This window comes from Malus sylvestris, chromosome 17 (genome assembly GCF_916048215.2).
Source record: "Malus sylvestris chromosome 17, drMalSylv7.2, whole genome shotgun sequence".
Lineage (NCBI taxonomy): Eukaryota > Viridiplantae > Streptophyta > Magnoliopsida > Rosales > Rosaceae > Malus > Malus sylvestris.
Window position 1 is genome coordinate 31,865,988 of NC_062276.1, and position 22,005 is coordinate 31,887,992.

General features: G+C 36.3%; 1 protein-coding gene, 1 long non-coding RNA gene and 1 pseudogene across 3 annotated transcripts; 2 read left to right on the forward strand and 1 right to left on the reverse strand.

Annotated features, from left to right (window-relative positions):
- Window positions 1-3,401: 3,401 nt before the first annotated feature.
- LOC126609928 (PHD finger protein MALE MEIOCYTE DEATH 1-like) lies at window positions 3,402-6,614 on the reverse strand (annotated as a pseudogene).
- A 1,978-nt stretch (window positions 6,615-8,592) lies between these two features.
- LOC126610261 (uncharacterized) lies at window positions 8,593-10,444 on the forward strand. 2 transcript variants are annotated; one of them, XR_007618438.1, is made up of 4 exons: window positions 8,593-8,918; window positions 9,129-9,211; window positions 9,515-9,586; window positions 10,223-10,444. It is a non-coding gene; the product is annotated as an uncharacterized LOC126610261 (long non-coding RNA). The 2 variants fall into 2 exon arrangements; XR_007618437.1 differs by lacking the exon at window positions 10,223-10,444 and having other exon boundaries at window positions 8,594-8,918; window positions 9,515-9,763.
- A 5,020-nt stretch (window positions 10,445-15,464) lies between these two features.
- Window positions 15,465-18,201, forward strand: LOC126611973 (derlin-2.1-like). Its single transcript, XM_050280270.1, has 4 exons — window positions 15,465-15,970; window positions 16,080-16,163; window positions 17,615-17,721; window positions 18,156-18,201. The coding sequence occupies exons 1-4, from the start codon at window positions 15,905-15,907 to the stop codon at window positions 18,199-18,201; spliced, it is 303 nt and encodes a 100-aa protein (XP_050136227.1). The 5' UTR covers window positions 15,465-15,904.
- The last annotated feature ends 3,804 nt before the right edge of the window (window positions 18,202-22,005 follow it).

A 22,005-nucleotide genomic window follows, 5' to 3' on the forward strand; every position in this document is an offset into this window, starting at 1 on the left:
CATGATCTTTGCGGTGCAAAGAAAACAGAGGATTTCTGGTGGCATCAAGCAGCACGCGTTTGTGAGAAGAAGTCTTGGGAGATTGATGGGTGACTTTGTAAACGGTGTCGCTGGAGGAATCGAGGAAACCTAATTCACCACATGGAAGGCCAGGATGTTTCTTGGAGACAAAGAAATCGACCGGGATTTGTGAGCTCCTGGGATGAACAGAGGTTGAAGCTGGAACGATGTCAGCCATTTTACAGAAGTAAGGGATTCATTTGAATTCAATTGAGTTTTTGGGGATTCTGGAAACTGGGTTAGGTTGATTTATTTGGTGTTTGGTTCTTGGGTTTCTGCAGATTCAGGGTGGTGATATGAAAAATTTGAGAGAGGACCGACATAGCTTTTCGTGTCGTTTCCCACAGACGGCGACAAATGTTGATGCACAAAACCGGAGGTCTTGGAACAACGTAAATTTGATCGTGAATCTGCAAGAAAGTAAATAACACAACATGTATCGTGGTTCACCCCAATGTTTGGGCTACGTCCACACTGATATTGTATTTCTCTGAGAGGATTGAGGATGAGAGGGTGAGAGCTTCTGAGGGTGAGAGAGCTCTTCCTATGGCCTAAGAATTGGCCTCCCCTAATGAGAAGAGTGAGGAGTCCTTTAATAGAATAAGGACTCCTTACTTATTACATATTTGCTCCTTCATTTATTACATAATTACATTTGGGTCCCCCGATTATTTATACGAGGTCTAAATACGGAGGTCCTAAGTATGGTACAAACACAACTCTTATAGGGACTCACCACTTTGTATTACGGTCTAGTATTATTATTCTTCACTTGTAAGTGAAAGGTCTTATGTTCGATTCTCGCCAACGGTAAGTTTGAACCACATTATTGCTAGCCCATTGTGAGGCTAAACATACCCCTTCCCTTTTAATGTAGATAATATTATTTGTGCAAAAAAAAAAAAAAAAAAAAAACTCCTATAGAGACTCTCCAATCATCGTTATAAGTACCCCCAATCATCCTCCATTGAAGGTATACCATCCTTCACGCTCTAAGCCTACTAGTCTTACGTTTATACTGAAACACAACTAACTTGACCATTAGAGAGTCCTTGAGCGACACCATACCGGTGCCATCTTAACTATTTGAGAGTTGTATGTATTGTTTTGCATGTGACTTTAGAGTCACAAACTTAGGCTTAACCAAGTTGGCTGTTGTAGTACGGTCCCTTCTATGAACCCAAGTTTGAGTCACTATCCATGTCGTTTAGATATATTAATTAGAACATGGTTAGAAAAACGAGAACAATTTTAAAGACAAGGCATTTTCCCGCAAACAAGAAAGCAAGACAATAATTAAATTCACTCAAATCAAATAAGGGGATTTTATTACCGAACAAAAAGTCGAATGAGGGGATTCCCAATAATTTCCTTCTTTTGCCATGAAATACAGAAATACTTACTGACTGTGTTTTATATATTAAGTCCTTTAGCAATACTGTCTAGGAGTATTTTTTTTTAAATAAGAGATTTTAAGTCTGGCTTTTGCAAATAGTATAAGTTTCTTATTTATCTTTGTAAGTAATATTCATTAAGGAACTAATGAAATTTCACATGTATGTAGACCCCTTGGGCAAAATTAAGTTTCTGGATCCGCCATGTTAATTGCAAGAGAAGTAGGGCTCGTTTGGATGTGCTTTTAAAATGACTAAAAGCGCTTTTAGAGAAAATATTTTTTGGTTCCAAAAGCACTTAAAGTGCTTTCTGCAAGAAGCATCAGTTATATGCTACTTCTAGGAATGACTTTAAGTGATTTTCCAGAATTTACTTGTATTTTTACTAAGGATTGGTTTCAAAAACATTTTCACCAAAAGCGTTTTTAGTCATTTTAAAAGCATATCCAAACGAGCTCGTAATGTCGTTTATAAGATGAACAATTTGAGATTTTGTGCTTCATGGTTTGGCATGATGTCCCTCATGTTGTGCTCTTGCTACTGTTGCCTAGTCATGACCTTGGCTTTCTTCCAATCTTTTTTGTTAGACTTTGCATTTTAGTTGCTTGCGGTTCATACCATTGTCTCGGTGTTTCCATTTTTGCTGCATTTTGCATCAAGTAAATTCATACTTTAATTAGTAAGGCTGAATGAGACCTCTCGTCGTAAATGGATGGTCTCTTCACCTACATCCTGCCACTCTAGGGTGGAGAATCTGTTTGCCGCTATTCTTTTTGCAACCGCAAGTGAGCAGTCGTGGCATTGGTGACAAAAGACGTAGCACTTGTGTCTGTTTTGGGTGATGAAGATTGAAGCATCACAATTCATTGCCAAGACAAGAACTTTTCCTGACTTTTCGTCCTTAAAACCTTGTTTTGTAGGGGAATTATCAACTTAATGGAAGCAGGGATGAAGTAGTTGAAGTTGCAAGCGACTTGAGGAATGAAAGCTTGACGAGGGAAAAAAATTTAAGCAAAAAGGAAGTTATGAATGGAAATCAAAAGCCCGAGTGGCTCGATTCATTTATAAAAATAATCTTTTTCGATGCCTGTCCAGATCATCCTGTAGACAAGAATGAAAAGAACAGATACTTGAATGAAAGGAACAGATACTGTGTTGATTGCAACACAGCAGCCTGCCAGTACTGCATTGATTCTGGTGATCATCGACATCACCGAACATTGCAAATTTACCACTATATCTATCAGGGTGCTGTCCCACTTGATGCCATGAAAAAGCATATGGATTGTTCCCAAATTCAGGTACATTAATTATTCATGTGTTTTCCTTCTTTACAAAATTCTTTAATGTGTTTTCCTTCTTCATCTGTTTCTTCTTCTTTTTTCGTCGGTTTTTCAGCCATATAGATCCAACAAGAAATTGGTTCTACCTCAGACTCCACTTCCCCGCTCTGGATCAAAAAATGACTCTGCCAATGATGAAGGGTGCTGTGAGATTTGTAAAAGAACATTACGTGAACCAGATCGTCATCGCTATTGCTGTATTTCTTGCAAGGAAAGTCTCTGACTGTAGTATGATTGCCGTGTATATATATATATACTGCTTTCATTTTACCTTCAATTGAATTCGTCTAAATTTACTGCATAAAACTTCAGGTCAAAGCATTTTCAAGAAAGGCCAGTGCTTCAGTTCCTCCATTTCTTTCCGTCCAGCCTTCTAAGCAGCGCAAGAGAGTTCCGAAACCTGAAGGAAATTTATCCAAAAGAAAGGGAAAACCATGCAGAGCCCCCTTTTTCTAAAGCCTAGCCTTAGGTCAGTTCACTTGCTTGATGTTTAAAAATGAAAGTACTCAGTTTTCTCAGTCATTTAAGTAATTAAACACTAAAATTTTGCTAGTAAAGCCTGCTTCTTGTTTTTCAGGCCTTTCTTCACTCTCTCGTATCAAGTCAGGATGCAATGTTTCTCGAAGAACTTCAAGCATGCCATCTAAACATCATTCTGCATTTTTATCATATTGCAGCAGTCACTGAACTACCTGACTGCGCGTGTGTGTGAATTAGTGAGAGAGAGTGAGAGTGAGAGACAGAGACAGAGATGCGCGTGTGTGTGAACGAATGAATTTTGGTATGACATTTACAGTTACTATGATCCAAGGTACAAGAATATTCGCAAATCTTTATGCATTGTCATTCCTAGGCTGGTAGCTATCAGCACATATCATTTGCATCAGTTTGCATTAGTACCCCTACCCACACCCGTCCTTATTCAATCTCTGGCTCTCTGCAACAAATGGAAAAAGCTTCAGAGCAGTTGAACCTGAGACTGGGTTGAATTCTAGGAGGCACCGGTGAAACACAACATGCAGAGCATAGAAACAGCGGTGGCACAGTGTCAGCATCCTCAATTCCGCAGCAGCGTGTATGTTGCCACAACTCAGTGGTGTGTCTAAATCTATCCCACTTCCTCTGACACCAACTTCTGCTCCTGATTTAGCTACTCCAAAAAGTACTACCATTTCATCCAAGCCTTTAATTCCCATGACCACAAACCGTTCTATGATACAATAAGTATCTCTCAGTGCACTCTCAGCTGCTTGCTTTAGCTCTCTAATTGTTGAATGCTGTGGCATAACTACTACTTCACCAGGCGGCAACCCCCTCTTGAATTCGATTTCCTTATCAGTCGAACTGGGCAAGAGTTGGCAAAAGAATGTCAACAACTGCTCTTCATCATCCCTAAATGAACATTCCTTCACGAATTGCTTGGCATCTAACACTGCTTGAGTAGCCAAATCTACTAGCTCTGATTCCGGGTATGGGTATCCCAACAGCACGTGCTCATATAGATAAAGCACATCATTGTAAACATCAACTCCAGGAACTAGAGTTGCTGATTGGAAAGACTGAGCAACTCTCTTTCTCAGGTTCCAAGACCTTAACCCCATCTGCAAGATCACTGTGTACTCCAAAACCTGAGTTGCTGCGTTCACTGCACAGCACACGATGTGATTCCCAACTATCACATTATTCATTGATTTCAGCACAGTTCAAGAGGCCAGTATCTCCAATACGTAAGCTAGCTGCATCTCGCACATCTTGCCGGGTCATCCAACCATGAACGCTTTCTTTCTTTTCTTGCAATGCATTCACAATCACATCCGCTGCAAACTCGAGTCTTCTTGTAGGCCATCAGCTATCCATGTGAGCAATAATAGTACCGAACTTCCTGCACCTCGGAGACTTTTCCTTCATCGAGGGCTTGATCTGGAGGGTAACTTTGGTTGCAGATTTTACAGTGAAAGATGAAACAGCAGCAGGACCCATGACTTCTTCTGTCCAGGAACACTAGACTTGACAGTTAGCATAAAGCAGATAAGATCTTTGATTGTGATCAACTTTGTTTCACTCAAACTTCCGTAATAGCGAATTATCTGTTTCAGTTCTTCACACTCGTCCATGTCAATGAAATCTTGAAGGATCCTTCCAAGTTCTAATGAGCTGAGAATCTCTATTGCTCATTCATAATTGTGTTCTGTCACATCAAAACTGCCATGGCAGAATTGGTAACCCCACCTACCAAACCAAGAATGGCCATAAGCAACACCATGGAGAACGCGTAGATTCATTGAACGTTTCTTAGAGGCATCCTCAATGGTGATTTTTCCTGGAAAAGGGAGAAAACATCAAAACCAAGTCACGGATTTCAATTAAGTAATTGCAAAATCAGGAAATGGAGGGTTTTCTTTTACCTGGTTCGAAGATTAGTGCAAATTCTGTCCCAAAGATCCATAATCTCTCTGCCATAGAGATGCTTTGAACCCCCTTCGAGTCCATTGATGCAGACCAAGTGAGCAAACCCATTACAGTGAATCAAGCCGTGTAAGAGGTGGGTAGGAAGATCAAGGCTACCATTAACCAGAGGCTTATGCCACTCATCATCCACTGGGATTATCATATGGTACTTTCTCTTCGATGCAAAGTAATTACTCCAACCTAAACAAACACAACATGTTATGATTGCAGAACTCAGAAGCTGGAATGACTCTGCTACAGCACAATCAACTAGCAGACGTAAAAGCTAAACTATTTTCCCTTCATGATTTCTTGTTTAAGAAAAGCCAGCTAAGTAGCCATTTCTGTGTAAATTAGTAGTACATTAGGTTAGAGTAATACTAACTGTAACAATAATCTACCGGATGCAGAAATCGAATGACAGAATTAGGGAAGTTACAAATTTTCTGTGGTTCCATTGCAAGAAGGAAGAATTACAAATTTTCTGAATTCTGCATTCCAACAATTTAATCCAGCGACTTGCTTTGCTATGTTCAACCAACATCCAATTCCAAAATCCAACCCCAAAGTAGCAGAAACCCCCACTAGGAAGACTGACGAACACAGCTAAAGTAGCACATTGGTCGTTTATTTACTAGTACATTCAGTTTGACTTATATTAACTGTAACAATCATTCTTATATAAGAAATCCATAACAACTTCTCTAACCTTGGTTCCTTTCGAAGGAGAAAGGAGTTACAACCGCTCGAAAAACTGGTTTCTAGGATAAATGTAACTCAATTAACATGGTGGAATGACAGAATTAGGAATTGTTTCTAGGCTATATAGGGAGACCAATTTTCTAACTTAGCCTCCTTTCCAAGAAGGAAAGAGTACGAAATTTTCCAGCTTCTGCATTCTGCAGAATACAACTACATCCAGCAACCAACATCAAATTTTCCAACCAAAATTTTCAACACCAAAGTAGCAGAACCCCAATCGAAAAACCGAGGAACAAAGCTAAAGATAAGCAATTTTTGGAACAGAAAAAAGTCAAGAAACCAAATTGAGAAATCAAAGAAACAATCACATTACAGTACACCAATTCTTGTTCTATAAAAAAAAAACCACACTGCAGCAGGGAAATTCGAATTCTTTAGCAGAAATCCACTTAAAAAAAACCAAGGAATTGAAGAAATATAAGAAAATCTTGGAACACCAACGACCAATTCCTGACCCTAAACAAAAGTACGTAGAATTGACCCTAAACGGTAGTTTGCAGAAAACCAATTCCAAAATCAAGCTTCAAGCTTCATTTCTCCCTCTCTCTCTCTCTCCAGTTCTCTCTTTCTCTCTCCTCCAAGACTCTGCTTTCTTGAAAAATCAATAACGAGTTTCAGGCTCTGCTTCTTGAGTTCTCGCGAATACATTTTTCCCGCTGAAATGGAGTGTGAGCTGAATTACAATAATGCTCCTCCTATGAGAGATAACTACAAGTTTTACCAGTGGATTGTTGCCCTTGAGGCTTATGTGATATGTGTATTTTAGTCACTTAGGGCGGTTAGACATCATGTTAAGCGCGACATGCGCGTGAGGAGCGCGTGCAAAAGGTATTTTTTTGAATCACAACGTGTTAAGCGTGACTTACGCATTTTAAATATAATTATATCCGTAAATTGATAAAAGTAAGTCAAATATTTGAAGTAAATGAATAATCTTAGATCATGCTAGAGGAAACCCTCATAAACCAATCAAAGCAGATGAATTCACATAATAAAATCGGCTTCTATTGAATTTATATTAAGAATATAGAAAATAATATTTAATAAACAATTGATTGAATTACATTATTGCTAGCCTATTGTCAGGCTAAGTCCATCCCCTCACTCTTAGTATAGATAATACCGTTTGTTCAAAAAAAAAAAATCATTTGACAACTAATTTAATCACATTATTATGCGGGTGCAAAAGACTTTTTTTATAATCGGCATTACACACCTCTTAAGATGTTTTGAACGTGTTTCAAAATATAGAAAATAATATTTAATGAACATCTGATTAGTCACATTATTACTAATTTATTATGAGGTACTAATTATATAAAATAAAAAAATAAAAACTGTACAAAAAATTAATTATTAAAAAGCACTGTTGAAATGACGAAAATACTCTTGCCACATTTGATGCATTATTTTGAGCTGCTTTCAAATTTTTTTGTTTGAGGGGCATTTCTATCTATTTATTTGGGTGAAGCGTGTGACCCCCAAAAATCACTATTCAAAAGCCGGCCGACTTTATATATAAGATGAGCGTATCAAGTATGAACAGATTTTTTGAGCACTCACTTTGGGAGCAAGTCGATCCGTTTTAGAGTGAAAAGGACAAGGACAATGTCAGTGACGGATTTAATATTCGAATTTTGGGGTGTTCCATTGTTAAAGGTCCAAATTTTTTAGATAGAAATAGAGCGCAAAGCGCGGCAAAAAAGAATTCAGTTTATTGCGTACATGTCAACAGATATCGGCATATGATTCAGCAATCTAATGAGTGATATTGAGAGAATTTGTCGAGTATTGTCAATGCAACCTATCGAGATATGCCTAACCGACATTACATTAAACATTTGGTAAACACAAATATAACTTGCACCAAACATTCAAAGAGTCCTCAAAAAACTTCTCCACGTATATATTTAATTGTCTGATGACCACCTTGATCCTAATAAACATCCACCCCTGGACAAGACAGTTGAATTGTTCTTACTATTCATTTTATACCGGTGAACATGCTCTTAGGAAATGAACATTTTTTTGGTCAATCCATGATTTTGTAATATTTATGTGGTTGTGTTTGATTTTAGTTTTTGAATCGCGAATTACTGTACGGAGTCTTTGAATCCGGTGCGCTGGAGTTGAGTTTCTAATGGGTGCTACTATTGCCTGAGTGTTTATTGTGTCGTTAGCTTAAGTGTGTAACTTTCATTTCATATTTTGTGAATATCCGTGTGTTTCGACATGGGAGTGGCAAAAGTGTGAGTTTCTGACAAATTACTTATTCTAAAGTAGGGGGAGGGCAGGCACTGTTCACGTTTGTTTTGATTTTGCTTTATTTACAACAAAGCCATGCAACAATACCAGCTGAATGGGAAGGTAATTCTCAAAATTTCAGAGGGTAATTTTGTCTATATGGCTTATCAGGGAGCCACTCGATTTCACGCTATTTACAACAAAACCGTGAGGTTTGGGCTGGTATTGTGGTTGGGTTGGAAGGGCAATTTTGTCCTGTGCGTTTGAGACAGATTGGGGTGGGTTTGGGTTTGCTGTCATTCAGTGAGGGTTTCGGGATGGGAGGCCATGCCTCCGATAGACAGAGCGAGAGAGAGAGGGGGAGAGGGAGGAGTGGGGATCTCAGCGCCATTGCTGCAGATCCTCGATTTCATGAGTGGGAGAGGGGGGACAGTTAGAGAAAATTATGGGGGCCTGTAGTTAACGGGACACGAGAGTCTCAGGAGTTGAACCCAACCAGCTCTCATACGAGCCTGAGGCGAGGACTCCATATTTCCCTCTTGCTTTGCTGTACTGGTCGTGTTACTTGATGGAGCTGCGGCAGTGCTCTTCAGCTGCTTGATTTTCTCTCTAAAATACCCACTCATCGTTGAAGCTTCAATTTTCATTTAAATTTTTCCCTGTTGAGGTAAACTCTCTAAAGATACCTACTCATCCATAAATTTTTTATGGATTTATGTTTTTTTTTTCCGTTGAATTTGAACTTGAATCTGAATTATGGATTCAGAAAAAAACAAATGGATGAATTTTTTATTTGCGTGTATGTCGGTCCTGTCACCGCATAATTTGATAATCCGACCGCGAAGCTAATCGTTTCTGTATGTTTTGGGGGTTGCAGACCTGGACTGTCGAATGGAGAGGATGAAAAGCAACTACAAGCAGCAATGGAGACCCGGCAGCAGCATATTCAAGTCGATCTGGGTAATCTCATGGCCTTCGACCCTCATCACAGCTTCCCCTCCATCCCTTTTTCTAAGTTATTTTTCTTTATTTATTCAATATATCTCTATTTTTCTGGTAATATTTTTGTATACTTCTGGGCTTTTTTAAATGATTGCTTTTGAGAAATTAATTGAAAATTTACTTTTGGAAATTGGGATTTTATTTGGATTAATCCCATCAATAAAGTGGCTATCTTTAAGTGAAATAGTGAATTTTTCACACTATGCTGATGGGTTTTTGTTCAGTGGGTGAAATTCTGATTTGTATTTTCATGGTATTTAGGGAGGAATTAGTGAAGGAATGTATAACGAAAGGGACCGAGTTGGCCTCTCCCGCTCTCGCGCCATTGAAAAGGTACTGAATTCAAACTTTTGGATGGTTGAGAATCTGGATTTTGTGCAGAAAAGAAAAACAGGGTTGTTCAGTGTTTATCTGTACTGGTTTGTCTTACGGAATTATTATTTCAAATTTGTTGTGTGCTTGAGGAGGTCTATCTTTTATTCTGGCCTGAAATTGGTCTCTCTTTGGAATGGAAAGATAAAAATTTCGTAAGCGTTTTGATATTTTTGACATGATTTATACTTGGGATTTATATTTTTGAAAGTTTGTAAAAGTACTTGACCTGTGATGAGTTCCTTTGTATAGTTTATTAAATAAGTTACATATTTTTCGTAAATAATTGTGTGTTTGATCTGGTACTAGAACAAGATTGCTGTTTGAAATTTTGTTGGCGTGCTAAGTGAAACTACCACTGCTGAGGCTATTGGAGGAATGGTGTCAAAACCCATCAAATTTTCCCATACTAATTGCTTCATTTATTTTGTTAAGCTTTATTTGCCTCATTGTTCACCTGTAATGGTTTCATCAATATTGATAACATAGGATAATTTCATGTTTTTTTTTTTTTTTCGGTTCCAAGGCATTTTTCCTTGCTTCAAAATCTTATAGGCTTGATAAATTTACTTACCTTTGTTGGGATTCTGAACTCAGGTAAGAAATACAAAGTTGAAGAATATTATAAGCAACAAGAAAGGCTTCTTGAAGGGTTCAGATTTGTCAACTAAGTAATCGAGTTTGGAAGCTAATCACTTACTTATGCTAATACATACAAATTATATTAGATTTGTGTGTGGTGAACTATATACTATATACTAACAGGCAACCCCTTATGTTTTAACATGTAATTCTATTCATAAGACGTTTCCTTTTCTGTTTGCCAGTGTTTATTTTGATAGAAGTTAACGATGAAGAAAGTTTATATCAGTTGAGTCGGCTTTGCTTCATGCAGATAGCTTTGTTTTATGTTGCTGTGCTTGCAGGGCTTCTCCACAGGTGCGAGCCAGTGCTTTTTTCAACCCTTTGTCTCTTTCTTTTTGTTCTGTTAAACATGTGCTCTATGGTTCTCATTTAGTACACTCTTATGTACAGAAAACAGCTGGTCAGATTAGGAACAGGGAATCTGGGGGCTCTGCTGGTGCTAAAGCATCCGAACAAGGGGAAGAAATAACCTTTGCTGATGTTGCTGGCGTTGATGAGGCTAAAGCCGAGCTAGAAGAAATTGTGGTATGTTGGGTACTCCTCTGTTTCCTTTGATATCACCAAATGAATCATCACAATCTTTAGAGGATCCTAAAGGCTTCCTACTGTCCTCTGAATTTTTATTTATGCCCATGTTTTCTGGTCAGGAATTTCTTTGGAATCCAGACAAGTATATACGACTTGGTGCACGTCCTCCACGTGGGGTTCTCCTGGTGAGTTACCAAAGACTAATTAATCAATGATGAATTACACCTCAAAACCTCAGAGTGGGAAGTCAAAGGTCCCAATTCAAATGTTTAGCATTTATGGTTAACTTGATGAGCCAACTATGGTATGCCTTTCACGGATATCTCCCATGCCTTTCTCGACAAGGTTTTGAACCTTTTTTTTTTTTTTTTTTTTCTGTGTATGTTGTGCTGGATTATGGTGGAGTGCATAATTCCCAAGGACGATGGAAGCCACTTGGAGAAATACTATTTGAGCACCCAAGCTTAATTTCTGTTCCACCACTAATTTATGTATGTCCAAATCACATTATCATAGATATTGCATTGCATTTTAAACATTTGTACATTCATTTTTAATTGGTATTGACAATGAAATACAAACATCAGAGACAATTATTCTAAAACGTTGAATTAACAAAAAGCAATGATACAATTAGATTACCGATTGTTAGGCATTTAGAACAAAAATACATAAAAATGAATCATTCCAAAGCTTCTTTAGGGACTTATGACATAGCATTAGAGATGGGAAAGAAGGTGATATGTCAAGGGTAATTTTCGTTATCCGTTCAATTTTGATGGTGGTCCTTATCTTAGTTGTGTTTATTTTCTATGTTGTATATATCCATGTACATATGCGTATGTGTGTGTGTAGATTGATCATCTAACAAAAACATGCTGAACCATATAGAAAATGAAAATTATACGTATTAGTGTGTAAAGGTGTTGCCCTTCTATTATTTTGTAGTACACTACTTTTATTGTGCTAGGCAGCACTCTCACTCAAAAATAATTTGCAAACAACAATTTAGAACGTTTTATGTGTAAATTTCCAAAATCATGGTACTATTGATGGTTGCTCTGTAAGCTGCCAAATTAGGTGTAAAAAAAATCTGAGCTGCGAATTTGTTTCTTGGTGCACTTGATGACATTACTAGGTGTACGTTCATAGTGTATTGAAGTTGGATGATTTCTTAACTGCAGTCTTGAGGTGCAGGAACTGTGGAACCTGCAATGGCTGGCAGGCATTGCGGTGTACCATGTGCAGATGATTACGGAGGGTGCAATACCAAGTGAAGAATTACACCTTGAGAAGGTAGACTTTCCTTCATTTAGATTTTTGACCTCTATGTGGTTCTTGGTTTTAAGACCAAAAGTTACTTTTGTTTTGAAATTGCAATTTGAGTTGGTGTCTTTGTCTGTGTGTTTTGTGAATTTGTTTTGAGAACAAAAGTTACATTTGTTTTGAAATGGCATGCTTGATTCATTCAAAAGTAGGAAAAAATGGGATTTTTAGTTGGTTTATATAATCTTTTACACACAGTCTTAAAATGGCATGCTTGATTCATTCAAAAGTAGGAAAAAAATGGGATTTTTGCAGTGAATTTGTCCTGTTTTGGTTCAATTTTTTGGGCAATATGGAGGGCAATTTGGGAATTTGTTACCAAAACATTGATGGATAACATGTGCATCATTTTTTTTTACGTAAATGTTGAATGTTGAATGCCTTATCATTTTAGTTTTTAACATGCCATTGTTTATCTATATCCAAAATGCGTCTGAATCTTTTCAAATAAATGTTACTTTCTGATTTTAGAAACTGTAATTCACTTTTTATGATCTTTTCCTATATATTTGATTTACAGAGCTCTTGGGTTGTCAATTGTGACTGGAAATTCTACTCCTCACATGGATCATAGGTAAAAAACACTATTTTCTTTTCTTATTACTTTTCCTTCAAATGTGTTTTATTCTGAGATTATCTCTTTATATATTGTAAATTTCTAGCACTAATGCAAACTTCAGAGCATATAGGAAAGCAAATGTTTTCCATTTTAGGTACAAAGAGCCAAATATGTTATCTATGTCTTCAATGAAATGGTTTAGCGTTATTGCTTTTAATTGTTTAGTTTTAACTGATGTTTGGATGCTTATATATTATTCGTTTTGTCTTTTTGAACATGAACGGATAATCAAATTGGAATAGATTCTATTTTTTTAGTTCATTTTGCTTATCAGTTTATCTTCTTTGAACCAAATGCAAATTCCAATCTTGCATTGTTAAGCCCTGAAATTAGAACAAAAAAACTTGCATGAAATTGAAGTTTTCTCTGATTGAGAACTCATTTTTCTTCTACTTGAAGTTTTCTCTGATCAATTTCTGAATAATTTAGAAATGGTTGTTAAATTGTGGGTTACGATTTCAAAATCTACAGCGGAATGCGGCCATTTTTTCTATTATTTACTAAAATGGTGAGAAAATCCTTCCATTATATTGTCTATATTCAGTTATAATACTTTCATTTGCATACAATTGATTCCAACCCAAATAGGATATTAGTTGACTTAGAAACGATTCTAATGATTCTCCTGTTTATTTAATTATTGTCCTATGAATTGTATTCTTCTGTTAAATAATGATTAATTAGAATGTCTAGGAAAAAAAACTTGGGCATTGCTGTGTTTGAAATGATAATATAAATCCAATTTGGCCATTTGCCAGTCAGAGAACCTAATTTGAGAAGTAGGTTTTAAAGTTTCAATAGTTTCATTGTGTGTAATTTTTTGTGCTTTGCCTACCGGGAATCTAATAACCAAAGGCTTACTTATGTTTCTCAAATGGTTTTTAACTGTATGTTTCGTTTCTTTAAGATGATATAAATGATCAGTTATGTGATGCTGTTAAGAATAAAGGATATAATATTTGATTTGTTGTCTACATAAAGTTTTAGTTCCAGAGATGGAATAGGTATGAGTGGTTAATGAAATCTGTTCTGTTGTGTTTTTTCTGCAGGAGAAGCAAGAAATTACAATTGAAAAGGCCATGCGTAATAAGCGGAAATGTATCACCACTGTGAAAGGGCTGCAGCTTTTTGGTGAGCTATCTGTTGTATTATATCCTTTGTCTTTCTATTTGGAGACTTTTATTTAAATCCTACCATAATAGGTAACTGCAATTTACTTTTGGATTTGATTCTTCACTGATAGGATGTTGTGGGGGCGTGATTTGGGGGAGATAGGGGAGGGGGTTGGGTGCAGAGAGAGGGTGAGGGCAGATGCACAATTAGGGGGACAGAAAGAGAGTTGCTTGGGTCCACCATGAAGTTCGAAAGCCCGATCCGAGATGCAATTTCCATAATCCGGTTCGCCTGAAATCCGACAACGTCCTCATCTCCTCTCGCGACCTGTAAGTGTTACTCCACTTTGGTTCTCATTAATTTGGAGTTTGTAGCACTTTTGGCTTTTCAATCGTAAAAATTGATTCTTTAAATTCTTTTTGCAGATCTTAAGATTGTACGACCCAGAAGTGACGGGCAGAACAAATGGATCCATGGATGGATGAAACTCTGAAGAAGACTCATGTCAGCCGCCAAGCTACCCGAAAAGTAAGGCTTCAAATTTTGTAAAATAAAAAAATTTGTATATGGTTCCCACAGATTTAGAATGTGCAAGAAGCTAGGAAAAGGAATTTGTATACATTGTTCGTTCATTTGATTTTGCTAAATATTAATTTTACTGTAATTGTTTGCTTTGTGTTTTAGGTTTTTGGAATTTTGATGTTTGGTGGTTATTTTGTGTTTCGATTAAAGCGTTTGGTAATTTGTGACTCTGTTGGTGCATGATCTAAGTGTTTCAAATATAGTTCTCAAACTATATTTTGGGATCCCACTTCATATGCCTATACATTTTGTAATTAGGATCAAAGAAATTAATTGCTAATTTTTAGGGTTTTGCATAACCTGATTTCTGAGTTCGACTATGCAAATAATTATAAATTACAGTATAACCTGATTTCTTAGAGGTTTGGATTTATGTGATATCATCATCTCATGGTTTCTTTGTGTTCAGCAGAAAGCTTGGGAAGTTGCACAGGTCCCATTCAAGAATTTGGCGATGATGGTTTCATGATTTGGATGGTTGGGAGTATTAGCATTGGAATCACATTTTCCGCTCTTTGGCAACCCATAAGCACCTTACATGGTGTAAGGTAAATGATTCTTATTCTGTTAATCGGTCTGTATGTGTTTCATTCTCCACTTCAACTCCTTTGTTTGGTAGTGTTATATATTGTATTCATGCATGATAGACTAATGCTTAAATTAGATATTGCTAAAAAAGGGTCTTAATCTTCTAAATCCTTAGCTTGCTCTACCATGAATACGTTTCGAGTTCTTTTATATAAGACTATCCCTTATGAAGAAGTGAAATAAATAGGGTGATTCTTATATTTCTTAAGATTTGGTTCCCAAAATGATTGTGACGATGATGAAAAATGTTTATTATGTGATTTGAAGAAAAATGGTCAAACAAAGTAAAAGTAACTCAAACTGAGGGAGGGATGGATTTGGTGAGAGGAAGGCATGCGGCTTGCAGGCAGACAGAGTCACAGTGGGTGTATGATTCAAGGGAGAGAGAGAGGGGATTGAGTGGTGATGCTCGATTTGGGGTTAGGTGACGGTGGGAGGGAGGGCAAGGGTTGTTGCATCCGTGTCATTCAGAGGGTTGCGAGAGAGTGAGAGTGCTGCGTTCTAGGGTTTGAGAGTTGGTTTCGAGAAAGTGAGGGGGTCGGAGTGGGGGTAAGGCTTGAGCTGGGTTTGTGGAATGGGGCTGGATTAGTTACAGACGGAGAAGGGGATGAGGGTGTGGAATGTCAGAGAGACTAAGGAAGAGGGAGGTCTGCCAAAAATTGGGATTAATGTTGAGGGGATTGTAGGGCAGACAGGAGGCTATGCCGCCTCTGAGATAGAGATAGAGATAGACAAAGAGAGAGACGGAGACAGAGCGAGAGATGGAGGGATTTTAGGGATTTGCAAATTATTCCCCTTGCTGCCTGTTCTGTTCTGATTTGAAGATTTCTCAAGTGGCTATAATTTCATAGTAGGTTGGTTTAAAGCAGTTCCAAAATATGGGATCGTTTGAGATATGTTCCCTTCTTTCTACATCTCAGATCTCTGCAGTTTCACAAATTAGGGTCACAAATTTCTCTTTGACTTCTAATTTTTGAATTTATGCTCAGTTTTTTGTTTGTTGAGATTTTCGGCCTATGGTCTGATTAACGTTGGGTTTACTCGAGTTTACAGGTTTATGTTTGCAGCAAGCAAAATCCTTTCATTCATATGAGCTTCTTGGGCCTCTTTTACCTTCACAACAGCTTACCTACCTGGGTCAGTAATCTTAAATTGATTCCTTCCAGCTTATTTCCATCTGCAGCTTTTCTTTTGGCTCCAGAACTCTCTCTCTCTCTCTCTCTCTCTCTCTCTCTCTCTCTCTCTCTCTCTCTCTCTCTCTTTAGTTGCGCACCATCAGGGACCGTAGTTACATCTTATCTTTTTGCTATATTTCTTTTACCTTTGAGTATTATGAGGATGGGATTTTAGACTCATCAACGACAAAAAAAATTGCTTTCATTTTATAGGAGTGAAAGATTTGATTTTTCATGCACTTATCTTTTAATTTTATTTGTTTATTTAGTTTTCCCAATATTTTGGGTGAAATTCTACCCCATGCATTTGGGTTTTAGTCTTTTCTAGGCCAGTTGCTAGAAAAAAGGCGTTTTAGAGCGAGAGATGACGGCTTGAAAAATTTAGTATCTTGAAGTGATAAAGCAAAGAGATTTCCAAAGCTAATCAAATTGTTTTCGTCAGCTTGCTCTCTTTGGATTAATTGATGTTATAATGCATTTTGAAGCTTAAATTATAGATTCTTTTTTTGTAGCAAACCTTGATTTATCAGTGTATAGAAAAAAATATCAATTCATTTCAGTTTAAATATTTCTGAAAAGTTAGAGATGATTTTATTAGTTTCAAATTATATACTACTGAAAAGTTTAACATCTGCTAAGCACGTTGAGCGTTTGTAAATTAGCCAAATTATAGGATCATGTGCAGGTGTTCTGTTTAAAACTTCTTTTTTTCATGAGTTTTTATTAAGCTTTGTGACTTTTTTTTGTATCTGTTGATTTCTAATTTACTATAATTAAGAACAAGATTAGTGAATTTATAATTTGCTACTTAGCTTAACACGATCCTTGAATAAAATTTGAGTCTTGGTTAAACTTAGGTCATATTTTTAAGAATCGTAAAAACTAAGGAAATTTTCTGGGTATCTCCTATTAAACTTTTGCTGGCAAATTGGTCTTTGCTAATCAATGTTATTTTTGGGTGCTAACTTTTTTGGTCTTTATAAATTTTGGTAGCAGTGATTTCTTCTACACTTATGATGTGACAACGTTGTGTAATGATTGTAGGTTTTTGAAAATTTTGAGCTTCACAAACTGTGGAAAAAGAAACAAGTTTTGCTGAAATCAATTTAAAGGCACAATAGCAAATGTATAAAAAAAAATCTATTGGATGATGTAATTTGGTTTGGATTTGTAAATTATGCTTTTCAATGTGGATTAATTGTTTAAGTAATTTTAGATTATGCTGATTGTTTGTTTTCTCTTCTACTTATTTTGTGTTTTCCAGCTATTTTTCTGTAATTACCTTTTGTTTATAATATAGGACATGTTTGTAATTCTTATTTTGATAATTTTTTCTCCTTTCTCTTTTTGATACTTTGCATGTGTATTCACTTGGAAAAAAATACTTCAGTCTAAATGATATTAATGCTGAAGGATATATTTTCTTTTGGAGCCATAAAATCTGCAACAGATTTCCAAGAATACAATGAGGTTATTGACGTTTCAGCGCTTGACTTTGGTTACACAAATAACATTGCAGTGTACCATACAAACGTTTTTTTCCTTCCCTTTTGCCACTTTTTGGGATATTAGTTACAAAATATGTTTAGAGCATAGATGTGAAATTTACAGGACGGGTTAGTAAGTTAATTAGTTAATTTGATTCTCAATGGATATGAGTTATTGCGATTTGCACAGATAGACTAAAGACTTAAAGAAAACAATGTTTGTTTTGAGTACTTCTCACGTCATTGAGGCACAAATGTTGTTCCTGCATTAATTAATTTTTTTTATATCGAAATTGAATAAATTTAATTTTCCTTGATATCCAAATGTATTAAAGTAATTTTGATTGAAGTTTGTTTATGTCTACTTTCCAAGATTCATTTTTTGGTTACCAGATATCTCACTTTGTTTATGGTTTGCTTTTTTTTAGTTAATTGAAACAGAGGCTTTTTATTCTTTGTGTTTTCAGGACTTCATTCACCCTTTACAAGTCAACCTTGCAATTAAACATGTAAACGGATCGGGTTTATTGGGTTTGGGTTGGGTTCAACCTAACCCGTTAAGTTAACGGGTCATCCGAACCTAACCCGTTAAGCTAACGGGTCATCCAAACCCGACCCGTTAAGCTAACGGGTCATCTGTTTCACCCGTTAACAATTATTATTATTTTTTTTTGCATAAAGTTTATTTTTTGTTATTAAGACTTTACTAAAATTACTAAAATATCCTCAACTAACGGGTGTTAATGGATCCTAAAGGGTCTAACGGGTTGACCCAAAGTGACCCGTTATTTAACGGGTTGTTAACGGGTTCACCCGTTAGTGATACGACCCGTTAAGCATCCACCCAAATACACATATTAACGGGTTGGGTTGTGTCCAAAATGTCAGGCCTACCTGCAATACCAAAGTATAAGAGAAACAAAGATTAGAGGTAATTTTTGCTCTAACTTGGAATAGTTTCTAAGATTTGTATTGTGCAATTGTCTAATGTTAACTACTAAATCAATTAAAACACATTCTGTAAGGGCTGCGCTGCCATTCAATTACCTATGAAATTTATAACATGCAATTAGTTTCTTTTTAGTTGAGTTCAAATAATGTTGATTGCGCTGTTATAAAGCTCTTTTTTATAGTTAGGTTGAAAATCTTATCAATATATTCATTATTTAGTTGGTCCAATTTGTAACAGATGAGATTGTTTTGTTTGATGTTTCAATCAAAATTTGATCCTTTTTTTTTGTGAAATTATAATGGAATTGCAAGTCAAGTATATCTTAAGATTCTTGGTTGCATACCCACCTTCCCACAACTATTAGTCTCTTGATTGGATGGATTTTTATAATTTCTTGGATCTACGGTTACAATGTTTTTTATAATTTCCTAGATCTATCATTTTTGTTCGTTCATGATTATGTTGAATGTTTTTCAGGTTAAATGTGTCTTATTTATGTAGTTAAGGCTGGTGCATTCAAGTCCCGCGGCATCGCGCGGGCTTATTACTATTGAAATCTAAGAGAAGATGTTACTCGATTAGTTTCACCAATTAATTGTTTTGTCTTCTGAATTTCATGTTTCTGCCTTCAATTTTTCTTTTAAAATTTGATTTGTGGGATACGAATATAGAGTGGATGGAAAAATAAGACTAGAGCATGAAATATTAGCACTATAACCTTCAATTCCAAACCATGGTCAAATGATCATTAGAGATCCCCAACTCGAGCGAGTGAAATTCCTTCCACACATGTTTTTTCTCTTCATTTCGTTTTTGCCTTAACTTTGGATATCACCAAAAAACATAAAAAATAACACCCTTTTTACCATGCATAAAATTTTCCTAGCTTTTCATAACCCCTGATTGATTCTTATTCGTAAGAAATTGGTACTAATTCATGCATTACAAGAAAGAACGAGTAAAAGACAAAAAGAAGAATTGGTCTCTAAAAATTGTACCCTTAATTAGACGAATAGTCAACAACATATATAATCCACGCGTTATAAGAAAGAACAAGTTCGTAGTCTTAATTAGACAGGTACTCAACAACGTTTCGATCAAGCTGTTCTTAAGTGTTGAAGTTGCCGGAAATGCATCTGGGCCGTTGCATTGCTTCGATCAGAAGCAACAAAAACACTTTGATCCTCCGTTACATTGCTTGGATCAGAAGCAACAACAATATTTTGATCCTTGGCTTCGTTCTTCCCATTGTCTGCAGAAGTCGAAAGCGTGTCTTGCAGAGAGGAGAAGAAGAGGCGAACAACAGTGCCCACAAGGGGAAGAGAGTAGCATACGATTGCAATATGTCTGATATTCATAGCTTATAACTAATTTGGAAAGTATGTGGTGCGTTTGATGTTTGGGCTAAATTTATAGTGGAGAAGAGTGCAGTGAAAACTTGTGTTAGTTTTAAGTCAATATTTAAACGAACGTGGTTACCAAGTTCGGAAAATTCAATGTAGTTTGAAATTTCAAGCCACTCAAAATTGAACCTTAGGTTTAGGGATGGGCAAATACCCATTGGTTATGGGTAATCGTGGTTATCCGTCCATTTAAATTAAACGGTTATGGTTATGGGTAACCGTTTAGATAAATAAACGGTTATGAGTATAACCGTTTACCCTCGAAATTTAAATAGGCGGTTATGGGTATTAACCACGATTATAAACGGGTAACCGTTTACCCATTTATTTTATATATGTAAAACTAACACAAACCATGTTCTCAATCCAATAATATTTAGCACCCAATAAATTAGCAAGGAATTCATCGGTCATTCTCTCAATAACACTACTACAGGAATGATGATTCTCATCATCAAGGAATTGGCCAAATTAATTTAAATTCTTTGTGGGTAACCGTGAAATTGACATAAATGTTTTGACAGAAATGTCTTCTAAACAATTTTTGTAACCCAATAATACTTGGCAAATATTATATTTACCTTCATTGGTAACAATTAAAAATATTGTCCATAAACTATTATTTCAATTATTGGAATGGTATAAGGACTTAAAAAATTAAAATATGGAAATGTATGATGAATGTACCTATAACGGTGTTTAATTGTCAAAAAAAAAATATGACAATTTTTTTTAATTTTCAAGTAGTTAAAAAATATGTAGACGGGTGAAAAAAAGGTAATGGTAAAAACAAAAGAAGATAAACGGGTTAAAAAGGATAAATGGGTAAACGGGTATTAAACGGTTACGGTTAAATGGGTATGGTTAACCGTTTATAAACGGTTATGGAGATGGGTATAACCATTTAGGCAATTACCCAACGGGTAAACAGTTATGCGGGTATGAACATAAACGATTATGGGTAAATTAACCGCGGTTACCCGTCCGCATAACCATTGCCCATCCCTACTTAGGTTCCCAAAAGAAAGTAGAACAAAAAAAAGAAGAAAAAGAGTGCCGAAAAGGCTTGGTTGAGTTGGTAAGTAGATTTCTCTTTGCTAAATTAAGCTTAGGTTCGAATCTTACTACTGGAAATTCTTCTTCGTGTGCAATTTGTAAAAACCAAAAAAAAGGTTCAAACCCTCTTTGTAAGTTCTCAAAGAGAAGAAATTTTTCATTGTGACAGAAATACGGATGGTACCACGTGTTTTTATGTAAATGGTGGGAAATTTGATTGTTAAAGTTATTAACTTTTTAACACACAAATCCTACTATTTGTATAATGATGTATTATCTCGTATGTCGGTTGTTTGTACCATACTTGACTAATCCCGAAACTACTGAGCACCGGTCAACGTTATACCGTCAAGGACCCAGAAGAGTTTCCTTCCAACCAGGAGGCCAATCACAACACGACACATGTCGACATCAGAAGCCAATCATAGCACGACACGTGTCAACATCAGAAGCCAATCACAACACGACACGTGTCAATGTCAGAACAAGGCTAGAAACTCTTTTCTATAAAGGGAGATCATTCTCCCACAATATTTCCTAATGTCATTTGTACTAAATCATTCACTTGTACTCACTAAAGGAGAGCTTGAACCTATGTATTTGTGTAAACCCTTCATAATTAATGAGAACTCCTCTACTCCGTGGACATAATCAATCTGGGTGAACCACGTACATCTTGTGTTTGCTTCCCTGTCTCTATCCATTTACATACTTATCCACACTAGTGACCGGAGCAATCTAGCGAAGGTCACAAACTTAACATTTTATGTCGTACCAAAGTCTCAACTGATTTTGTGCATCAATATCAATCACACTAAAAAATCTCTCATAAAAAATACTTTGGTATGCCTGATCCTAAAATGAGATAGCTTCCCCTCCCCTTGTACATATTTCCAAAAAATGAAA

Excerpts from the sequence above, each read along its gene's own strand:
- LOC126611973 (XM_050280270.1), top strand. The coding sequence starts at position 15,905 with ATGGGATCGTTTGAGATATGTTCCCTTCTTTCTACATCTCAGATCTCT. Across the intron at positions 15,971-16,079 it reads CTGCAGTTTCACAAATTAGG|GTTTATGTTTGCAGCAAGCA; the intron begins GTCACAAATTTC and ends TCGAGTTTACAG. Across the intron at positions 16,164-17,614 it reads ACAACAGCTTACCTACCTGG|GATATATTTTCTTTTGGAGC; the intron begins GTCAGTAATCTT and ends TTAATGCTGAAG.